Source organism: Rutidosis leptorrhynchoides, chromosome 2, assembly GCF_046630445.1.
Source record: "Rutidosis leptorrhynchoides isolate AG116_Rl617_1_P2 chromosome 2, CSIRO_AGI_Rlap_v1, whole genome shotgun sequence".
NCBI classification, from domain to species: domain Eukaryota; kingdom Viridiplantae; phylum Streptophyta; class Magnoliopsida; order Asterales; family Asteraceae; genus Rutidosis; species Rutidosis leptorrhynchoides.
In genome coordinates, this window is record NC_092334.1 from 624,270,071 (window position 1) to 624,281,076 (window position 11,006).

At 33.8% G+C, this 11,006-nt stretch overlaps 3 protein-coding genes across 3 annotated transcripts; 2 read left to right on the plus strand and 1 right to left on the minus strand.

Moving 5' to 3' along the window:
* Positions 1–2,293: 2,293 nt before the first annotated feature.
* Positions 2,294–3,161, plus strand: LOC139893588 (large ribosomal subunit protein uL23-like; the record flags this gene model as incomplete). The annotated part of the gene is made up of 2 exons (XM_071876753.1): positions 2,294–2,700; positions 2,958–3,161. Coding segments are annotated over 2 exons (492 nt in total), but the record flags the coding sequence as incomplete, so codon positions are not given.
* Positions 3,162–6,176: 3,015 nt separating this feature from the next.
* On the plus strand, positions 6,177–7,761 carry LOC139893589 (aquaporin TIP1-2-like). The gene is made up of 3 exons (XM_071876754.1): positions 6,177–6,309; positions 7,041–7,291; positions 7,393–7,761. Exons 1-3 carry the CDS (start codon positions 6,177–6,179, stop codon positions 7,759–7,761), a joined length of 753 nt encoding a protein of 250 aa, XP_071732855.1.
* A 261-nt stretch (positions 7,762–8,022) lies between these two features.
* On the minus strand, positions 8,023–9,938 carry LOC139890061 (F-box protein At2g39490-like). Its single transcript, XM_071872967.1, has 4 exons — positions 9,904–9,938; positions 9,005–9,806; positions 8,758–8,913; positions 8,023–8,361 (listed from the first exon to the last, which is right to left on the minus strand). The coding sequence occupies exons 1-4, from the start codon at positions 9,936–9,938 to the stop codon at positions 8,023–8,025; spliced, it is 1,332 nt and encodes a 443-aa protein (XP_071729068.1).
* Between the last annotated feature and the right edge of the window lie 1,068 nt (positions 9,939–11,006).

The following is an 11,006-nucleotide window of genomic DNA, read 5'->3' on the forward strand; positions in this document are numbered from 1 at the left end:
CCCTGGAATAGAGAAATGGATGATTTTCTCTTCCTGTGGTGGAGAATTTTTTTCTCGACTCGTGATTAGAGAAACGACTTATCTTTTGTTGGGTAGAGGAAGAATTATCTACATCTCACTTCCCCATACCTTATATATGCGGGATTGAGTATTGTCGTTGTTGTTTGTTACTCCGTATCTCCTAACTTTTGTGTTTTTTAGTTTAATTGTAAGGGTTCGTTACATAATTTTGAGTTTATATATTCACTACTTTATTAAAAGACTAAAGAACATAAATATGTAATTTTAATCTATATGATATTTATAATTTTTTTTAAAGGCAAACACACAAACCCATACACGAATTTAAACACAAATATATACATGCCCACCCCGGGACTCGAACCCCCAACCTATAGGTTGAAGGGGCAAACTCGATACCGCTAGACCAATGGCTCTTTGATAATAATAAAAACCGTTGTTAACTTGATGTAAATAGGTAAAAGGGGTTTTTCTTGTTTATGTTACTTGGGAAGGGAAGTACAAGCATTTTTTTACCTAGTGTTATCGATAAAAAAACTTTAGTGCTAAAGATGAATAAGTTGTGGGTTGTTATGAATGAATGGAATTTTTTTGTTTTTGTTTCATTGAACGACGATTTTTTGACATCAGTAGATCATTTATTTCAACGACTCTCATCATTTGCACGTATCACACACGTTCAGACGGAAACCCGAACTTGATCAACGGTACCCGGGAACATATCCATTCGGGCAGTGTTCCTGGCCTCCTGGGTATAGGTCCGTGAACGAATCCGGTAAAACCTCCCTATAGGGTCAATATATAACACTATCATTGGCGTTCAATTGTTTTAAAGAAAATCATGTCATCTCTTAGGATCGAACCCATGAGCTTTTTCCCTATTCAATAACATAAAGTATATAGGGGGCCGTTGAGCTATGTCCGCAAGTTCAATGAATGGAAGTTTGTTAGAATGTAACTTGTATTATATATTGCTACTGAATTATAGCTTGTTGCATAAAATTTTTATAAGTCGATATATTTTGTGCACCTACGATATAAAGCTATGGCTTCACCCATGAGACCACGCACAAACCAAAATGTATTTTGCTTGTTATTTTGGTGCGTAGTTCGTATTACGTCATAAAGTAGTATGTCTCGCTGAAAACATTATTAACACGCACCACATACGGCCTTGCACGCACCATGCGTTGAGTGTGATGCGTGATCAGAAGACATTTTTACAATTACGTTATTTGAAGGGCATAGTATTAAATACGTTTTAAAATGAGGGCATTTTAACCAATTTTCTTACATTAAGCTTGTTCGTGACCAGCCCAGAGCGTCTCTACCCGGCCCATTAGATATAAATGCTGATCCATCTGATCAGTAGACCTTATATCAAACCATCCAAACTACGTTACTAAGCAAGCTTGTTCGTGACCAGCCCAGAGCGTCTCGACCCGGCCCATTAATTATTAATGGTGATCCATCTGATAAGTAGATCTTATATCAAACCATCCAAACCCTAGTTTGTGGCTGCCTCATTTCTATTTTGCAGGGTAAGTTTCAATCAGCTTCCTTTCAATTTAAAATCTTAAGAAATTAGGGTTTCAAATTATTCAGTTTTGCAAAATACTAGGTATCCTCATAAACTCCTTTAATTGTTTGCAACTTTGCGTGATCTTGATTTGCTCTTTTTTTTTTTTTTTTGTTCCAGTTAATCAATTGAAGTAGGTTCGAATCGCGATGGCGCCCAAAGGTTCGTTAACTTTTTTTCATTTTTACAGTCAATTTTGCTCAATATATGTTTTATTTTTGGTACAATATGTCGAAAAATTAGGGTTTATGCAATTATGAACTGGATGTATTTTGAATTTCTTGCTTTACATTTAGCAAAAAAATTCACTTTTTTCCTCACATTATCAATTGTTTAGCTACAATAAGATTAGTTTGAGTTGCTTTATGTATGTTTCGATGATTTTAAAGTAGAGTATAACTTTTTATTGTGTGTTTTGGTGTCCTTATTATGATTGCTTATTTTTTATGGAACATATTAGATTAAACCCACCCAAGCACCTAAATCCTTACCTTGGAGTTGTAAATAAAAGTGTATTTTGAATGTAGCACACATAAGTATATTATGAGTTTTGCCTTAAAAGTATTACTGTATATATATATATATATATATATATATATATATATATATATATATATATATATATATTTCAACTATAAAATATAATTACTTTTTTTTTCTAGTAATAATGTCAACTATTATATATTGTTTTGATTATTCAAGTTAGAAGGTTTTTTATTTATTTTTATTGTTACAGGTGATGTTACAAAGAAAGGGGATGCTAAGGCTCAGGCCTTGAAGACAGCAAAGGCTGTGAAGACAGGATCAACTTTCAAAAAGAAGGCTAAGAAGATCCGAACAAAGGTCACGTTTCACCGACCAAAGACATTGAAGACTGATAGAAATCCCAAGTACCCTCGTATAAGCGCCCCACCAAGAAACAAGCTTGACCACTACCAAATATTGAAGTATCCATTGACTACAGAATCTGCAATGAAGAAGATTGAAGACAACAACACTCTGGTTTTCATTGTTGACATTCGTGCTGACAAGAAGAAGATCAAAGCAGCAGTTAAGAAGATGTATGACATACAGACTAAGAAAGTCAACACTTTGATCAGGTATTTTCATCAGTTGACATTTGAAATGCTATTTTGTAACTTTTATTAACATTAAGGCGGTGAAATTGACTGTTTTGGTATATGACTCATCTAACACCTTTATTGGTTTGACCTGTATGTCCTAATAAAACCCAGTTGTGGATTTGTAAATTGTCTTTTTATTTAAATACCTTTTTGCTTGTGATTTACTGTCTCACTTGTCATTTTGCAACAAATTGCACATGTTTCTGATGTATATATGTTTGTGTGATGCGCAGGCCTGATGGAACGAAGAAGGCTTATGTAAAACTTACTCCAGACTATGATGCTTTGGATGTTGCTAACAAGATTGGCATAATCTAAGGTAAAATGTTATTTCTGTTTAATGATGAAATGTATGCTTGTTCTGACAGTTTTGTTAGTTTAATTTTCTGGAATAGTATTTCAAGTTTATGAAATTATTATAAATTTGTATTCAATCTTGTTATTGGAGCAAATTTCAGCAGTATCAGTTATTCTGTTATGTTGGTTTTGTTAACCATTCTATTAGATTTTATGTTTTTTTACTGGTACTATGAGTATCTGGATGAGGACAGTACTCATTTATGTCATTGTGAGCTTGTCTATGCTGGTCATTGCGCTCCACAAAGTTCAAAGTAACTCAAGCTTTTTGTCTAATTTTAAGAATGATGTAAAATTAGAATGATTTAAAAACCCGTGAAGATGCGATTAGACCGTGTTTGATTATAGTTGAATGGGATATGGGATGATTCACCACTTTATCTGAATAGTGAACGTCATGAAAATGTGTTAGATTTAGAATTAGAATACTCTCTTTACTATATAAATCAAACGGCATCTTAAATCATCTGTTTAATGAAATTATAAATATACAACTTTATTACATCTTTAACTAGTTTAAGACCCTCGAAATTCACAAATGCTAAAGATAAAGACGTTAAAGAAGCTGCAAGTGAAGCTGAAGTTAAAGAATTTGCAAGAGTTGCAAATGCTCACCATTTTCATAACTAATTTGCCTCGTGGGTATGATACCCATGTCGGAATGAGGGGTGTTGACTTAACCCCTGGTCAGAAACAGCGTATCGCAATTGCTAGGGTCGTGTTAAAGAATGGACCGATTCTGTTATTTAATGAGGTGAGTTCGTCAATTGATTTGGAATTGAGTCGGGTGGTTCTGGTCTTCAGGAGGCTCTCGATACCCTAATAATGGGGAATAAAATGACCGTTCTTATAGCTCATAGAGCTGATATGATGAAACATGTTTGACAGTATTGTTGTTTTGTATGGAGGTCGGATAGTTGAGGAAGTTTCACATGATTTGTTAATGTCAAAAAACGGTTTGTATGTTCAATTAATGCAACCTCATTTCGGTAAGGGTATCCGTCAACATAGACTCCTATAGTTGTGGGCCAAATTTTTAGCTGTTTTCCGACGGCATTTGATACTTATTAGATACTTGCATAGTAAGTGATCAATGGAGGTTCACTCGGCCGGGTTTTGATTTATTTGGTTTACTTGAATCGGTGTTGAAAACGACCCATACCCATATCAAAAGCAGGCAAAACTGAACCATACAAACCGTAGTTTATTCAGCTAGGAGCCTAAACTTTTTAGGGAATACCCAAAATCAATGTCGAAACGGGTGTCTATCTTTTTTATAGAACCAATACATACATGATCAATAGCCGCAAAATCCAACCCGTTTAGCCTAAACCCAACTAGATTGAGCGGTTTAGTAAATTGGGCTGAACCATTTATTAAACACAGTTTTTGGTTGCATCTATTCTGTTCAAGCGGTATTTTATTTTAGACAAAACTAGTTGTTGAACCCTCGCTTCGCGCCAGAGGTTCGGTTTTCAATGTATTTTATTGCGTTTAGTTTGTAAAATTATTTCGTGGCTAAATAATGATGTCGTTGAAGCGCAACTCGAGTCGAACTAAAAGGTATAACCTGTGAAAGATTTAAATGTTATTTTAAATTAACAATATATGTCAATCTCTGCATTTAGCTATGTAATTATCGACTTTTAAAAATTTAACGCAAAATAACGTGTATGAAAAGTACCCCAAATATTTAGCGTTTTTTAAAAAGCGTCCGTTTTGCGTATAGTTGGTGATATTGTGTTCCTAAATTATTTCGAGTTTAACGATGGTGTCGGAAAAATTTAACTCGTTGCGAGCGAGAAGATATGACCCGTTGAATATTTGGGTGGAGTTTATTTAAGATTTTTTATGAAAATGGTTATTTGACACTCCTGTTTGGGGGATCGATTTGAATATTTGGAAAAAGTGTGGGGTCTTTGTTGGTGTAGTGAAATTTAATTAGAATAAAAAAAAAAGGTGAAATGATTAAAAAAATGCTCCTAGTTACTATTCACTATTTTTGTCAATTAGATAATATAGTAATAATTGCGTGGATGGTCCAAGATATTGTATCAAAATGCACCGTTAACTTTTTTTTCGATCTAGATGACCCTAAACTATCACTTTTCGACATGAATGACCCAACCATTAAACCCTGTTAGTTTTTAGACATCAAGTCCGCTCATGTGCCAAGCATGTGAGGGTAATTTTGTCCATACACCGCGTTATGTGGCGGCAATAGAGACTGCACACATCCAAGTTCAGACGGACACCTATCACGTGCATTTTTTGAACGGTGATATCGACATGGAATGCTCTTTTTTGTCACCCACACACACGTTAGGAGGAAACCCAATTCGCGACGATGTTCGCAGTCATATCATATTTTTGTATGGAGGTAAGGCGTGAAAATAACTTTTCTGAGTAAGAGATTGGTTAATAAGTAAGACCGATTCCATCACATCGTCAAATTGCAGCCATCAGATGAGCTGGAGGGAGTTGACGGAAGGTGAAGCGTCTAAAGCAGCGTCAGAAATTGACGGGTCCAAGCGTCAGTTACATTTTCGACGAAAAGGAATGAGGCGTGAGAGCTGTACCCGACCAATCAATGATTTTATAAATATTTATTTTTGTTATTTATTTATGTTTTCTGACCCAATTTCCAATCATATTTTACCAAATTATCTTTTAAATATTTGACACAAAAATTTAACATTTTGGATTAACGGGGTCAAATACAGCCAGTCAAAACCCCACTTTTTCACTAAAAAGTGCACAATCTGACTATAACATTACCGTCACGGTTAGAAATAGTGTTAAAAAACACATCGAGGAGAAAAAATGGCACCCAATTCCATCGCATAATAATTTTGGTCTTTAAAACAAACATTAGTAAACCCGAGAGTTAGCACTAGCTCAACTAATACCAACCATACACGTGTCCTTTTCTCTGACCCCATTAACCGGACTTGCTAATGTATCGGCAACCTGTAATACCGGTTCCATATGCCGTTATTTCTGTTATTAATAAACACAATACTCTACATACCTTTCACCTTTACTTTACCAACATAATAAGTGATCAGTTTACAAGACAATTTTATACATAAACAATGCCTATTCGCAGAATCACAATTGGAACTCCGGGTGAGGCCAGCCACCCTGATACACTCAAAGCCGGCCTTTCGGAGTTCATCTCTACCTTCATTTTCGTATTCGCAGGTCAAGGATCTGGCATGGCTTACAGTACGTTAACCATATATACTCCATGTCATTTTATTTTTATGTAAAACAGCTAACATTTCCCCTATTCATGCTACCCGGGGAGGGTACTGCTTTTACACATATGTACCCGGCCTAATCACGTTATCTCCTGAACGTTTCGACCTTTTTTTAGACCAATCCAAGATAAGTTGGTAGTGAAATTTGAACCTAAGATCACTTGTGATGATATGATGACCCAAACACTAGCGTGTTGGGATGGTTTAGTTTTCTTTTAATGTAAATTTATTTTTTATTTTTTTATAATAATTCACACATATACAGGGGCGGTTTTATTTAGGGGCAAGCGGGGGCAGCCACCCCCAGTAGATTTGCAATTTTCAGTGTAAAAATTTTGAATTTTTCGACTTTGCCTCCGGTGGATTTTTTTTGCCCCAAAACCTACATAGTTTGCCCCAAAACCTTCAGATTTTGCCCAAAAATCTCCAAATTTTACCCCAAAACTTCAAATTTTGCCCACAAACCTTTAAATTTTGCCCAAAAACCTTCATAATTTGCCCAAAACCTCCATTTTTTGCCCAAAAATTTGTTACGGTTTTAAAATTTTTTTACCCCCAGTGAAAAAAATTCTGGTACCGCCACTTGCACATACATACACAATTGAACCTTGAACCAAACACTCCAATAAATATATACTTTGGCTTTTTGTTTATGTGGTTAATTACTTAATTATGTATAATTCCTTTTTGCATTAGGTAAGCTGACATATGATGCACCAAACACTCCATCGGGACTAGTAGCCGCGTCACTAGCCCATGCGTTCGCTTTGTTTGTGGCGGTTTCAATCGGTGCTAACATGTCTGGTGGTCATGTAAATCCAGCTGTTACGTTCGCCTCATTTATTGGTGGAAATATTTCGTTCTTAAGTGCGATTGTGTATTGGATCGGTCAATTATTTGGGTCCGTTGTTGCCTGCTTGCTTCTTCAATACGTCACAGGCGGAATGGTAAATTATTATTATAGTACTAAATTGGTGTTTATGATTGTTACACACTGATTTGCATTATGTGAACTTATTATGATATAAATGAATTAAACTAATTGTAGGAAACGGCAGCTTTTGGGTTATCAGAAGATGTTACCATTGGAAACGCACTTGTATTGGAGATTGTGATGACATTCGGGTTAGTCTACACAGTGTACGCTACTGCAGTGGATCCAAAGAAGGGCAATATTGGAATTATTGCACCTCTGGCTATTGGCTTGATTGTGGGTGCCAATATCTTAGTAGGTGGTGTGTTCGATGGTGCATCAATGAACCCAGCGGTCTGTTTTGGTCCAGCGGTGGTGAGCTGGACATGGAACCATCATTGGATCTATTGGGTCGGTCCGTTTGTTGGTGCTGCTATTGCAGCACTTATATATAACAATATTTTCATCGGTGAGCACGAGCAGCTTCCTGTTAGAGATTATTAATCATATATAGTCCAGGATAATTATTTTGATTTCGAGTTTAGTTTATAATTATGAAGAACAATTAATGAATTAATGTTTCCATTTTAGGCTAAGTTTATTTAATTGCTTTCAGGGGATTGAATAAGTGTCTTGTTCCTCTTTATATATGTAGTATGAACTTTAGGGAATATGTGAAATAATCATTGAATTCAATTTAATTGGATATATAAAACTAAAAAAAGTTTATGGTTTCATCTTCATAAATATTGCCAGATTGTAATTTCATGGCATGTGAGGATGGTTAGAAAATAAACTTATGTTACCTTCAACTTCTACAAATTTGTAGATAAACTTCAACTTATTTGACACCGGTGCTTTACCAAATGCTTGTTGTTTCGGGATTCTTACTAGAAACCGATCGTGCATCCCCCGCCTTACGTCAACGATGAAAGGTTCAGCAATGAAAACATCCATCAATCGCTCATGGAAATACATGATCTCGATTTCATCCTCGAATCCCTCTAGTTTCACTACTTTGAGGTTGTGCAATCGTGCGTTTTGTATCTTGATGACATTGTGAGGGTCACTGGTACATGGACCCGAGTAGCTTTCAGGGTCAATCTACATGTTCATAGATCTATGTCAAAACCTTTATTATCTCTTTCAATTGTTTTGACTATTTAGTTTTTACTCTCTCCGATCCAATTCTATATTCTATTATAGTATGTTTTAAATTAATTGTCCTATTTCATAAATAGATTTAAATAATATGATAAAATTCTTTTGTGCTTCTAATTTATACATCATGTAAAACAAAAAGATAGCTAAAAAGTAAAGGGTAAGACTAGAACGTTAACAAAAATACATGTGTTAGTCACTTTTTCTTAAAGTGTGTTCTTTATCTCGAGTAAGTTAACTTGTATCCGGTATTCCGTTACTCGTATAAACCACACCAAAGGTATAATAAAAATATTTGTTTGAGAAGCAGAGCATAATAATAACATACAGAAAACTTACAGTTATGAACAACCTCTCGAGAGAAGTGCAAAACTTCAAGAAACTAAATAATGAATTTATGTTATCATCATCCATGCGATCATCAATCCACCACAAGTTTTTAAGTTTGTTAAATTGAAAATCATGTTCCTCATTCAACAATGGTTGAAAAGCTTTCTGCAATAAATTAAGAAGAAACATACCATATATATTAACATGATATCAACAAATTACAGATTTTTGCAAAATTTAAAGTAAACTTAATTACCTTATACATCGATCTATTAAGTGTAAGCACTTTGACATCTCGAATCGCTTCCAAGAATGGAGTATACATCCATTTATATAGCTTACGGTCGAACCCCACCCCTTCAAATACCAACTTCTTCACATCTTCCAAGTACATTATTACAATATATACCAAAAACCAACATAATACACGGCAATAACCAAGAGATTTAATCTCAAAACGCACCGACTTAAGATTTAGACAGTCTAAAATACTTAGGTTCATCGGCTTAGCAAGACCCTGACCTTCAATTCTCAAAGAACTCAATTCATCACACACATTAATGATTGATGTCTCAAAATACCTAGACTTTTCGATCAAAGAAAGCATTTGATCACAGGTTAAAAAATTAACCGAAGTTACTTTAAGAGTCTTGACCGAAAATGGATTTGCAAAATCCTTTGGGTTCATCACAATCTTACACCCAACATTATTATGCCTTGAAAATTCATGACTTCCTTTTAAAAAATCAAGATTTAGTTTCTTGTTTAACCCGATTGACGCGGTAACGATCAACTTTTGGTTGACATGGTATTCTAGTCTTCTTGTTGGCATTTTTAAAGGATTGTCTTCATCAAAATTATCAACTAACTTACTAACTGCAGATTGAAAATCTAGAATATTGAGTGTTGATCCTCCATGCTTCTTGATACAAGGTCTATACCATAGACCTGTCAGTAAAGCTACAGTTTTTGATCCAAAATCCAAAGGGTAAACTGAGAGAATTTTGGTAAGAACTTCATCTGGTAATTTGCTTATATAATCTTCTTCAATCTCTGACCTGTAAATTCTTCATTGTTTTATTTTTTTTATTAATGTAAAAATAGGCATAAAAAAAAATATTTATATCAAAAGCATATAACAAAAGTGAAACTTACTTTGAGGAATTGTTTGAATGTTGTTCATGATCCATATGGAAATATTAAGGGGTAATAAATACTGCGAGTACAAAAATTACTCGGGTGAACAAGAGTCTGACCAGGGATTGAGGGAAACGTTCATCGGCAAAAGGTATTCGTTCGGTTTATTTTTAAAATTAATCGTACACCAAACCTATCATCTATTTATTTATACAATTACACCAAACCCTAGAAATAACCTAAACTAATAAAAGGGCCCGGCTTATCTATCTATCTATCTATCTATATATATATATATATATATATATATATATATATATATATATATATATATATATATATATATATATATATATATATATATATATATATATATATATATATATATATATATATATATATATATATATATATAAGGGAGTGAATATATAATATAATATATAATATAATATAATATAAATTAAAAACATAAATAATTTTTTTTAACACTTATAAATATATGACTTTTCATATTTTTTGTAAGATAAATAACTGTAAATTAATTTCATTGATTGTAAAAATTCCCTTAACTTATGAATTGCGGTTTAAACCTACTCAAAAGTCACACAAACTTATTATCTTATTGATAGTTAATTAATTTCAAAGTATTTGTTATGCATATATACATAGTACATACTCATTTCCACACATTCAAGGTAACTATGTTTGAAACTTTCTGCTACATATAGCTGTGATCGATAACTTAGACACAACGATATGTAACAGGTATATATATCTACAAACTCTATTAGCTTCTTAATGTAGATTTCACTAGAATATTTTCATTTTATACAAGTATGCTTCTAAATAAAATTAATATGATTTCATAAGCAAAAGGTATTCCTTCGGTTTATTTTTAAAATTAATCGTACGTATAAACAAATTCTGGTATTTGTTAGACAATGAAGTAAACCTATCAACTATTTATTTATACAGTTACACCAAACCCTAGAAATAGCCTAAACTAATAAAAGGGCCGGGCTTATGCAGACTTTAATCTAAACCCTAATTTATATTCTAGTACACCTCCGTAGTCTGAACGACAAAATCGCGAAAAGCCGAGATTTAAAGAAAACACTAAT

Coding starts and splice junctions, on each gene's coding strand:
- LOC139893589 (XM_071876754.1), top strand. CDS start 6,177: ATGCCTATTCGCAGAATCACAATTGGAACTCCGGGTGAGGCCAGCCAC. Junction 6,310..7,040: donor AGGATCTGGCATGGCTTACA/GTACGTTAACCA, acceptor TTTTTGCATTAG/GTAAGCTGACATATGATGCA. Junction 7,292..7,392: donor AATACGTCACAGGCGGAATG/GTAAATTATTAT, acceptor AACTAATTGTAG/GAAACGGCAGCTTTTGGGTT.
- LOC139890061 (XM_071872967.1), bottom strand. CDS start 9,938: ATGGATCATGAACAACATTCAAACAATTCCTCAAA. Junction 8,914..9,004: donor TTAATAGATCGATGTATAAG/GTAATTAAGTTT, acceptor AATTTATTGCAG/AAAGCTTTTCAACCATTGTT. Junction 8,362..8,757: donor TCGAGAGGTTGTTCATAACT/GTAAGTTTTCTG, acceptor ATGAACATGTAG/ATTGACCCTGAAAGCTACTC.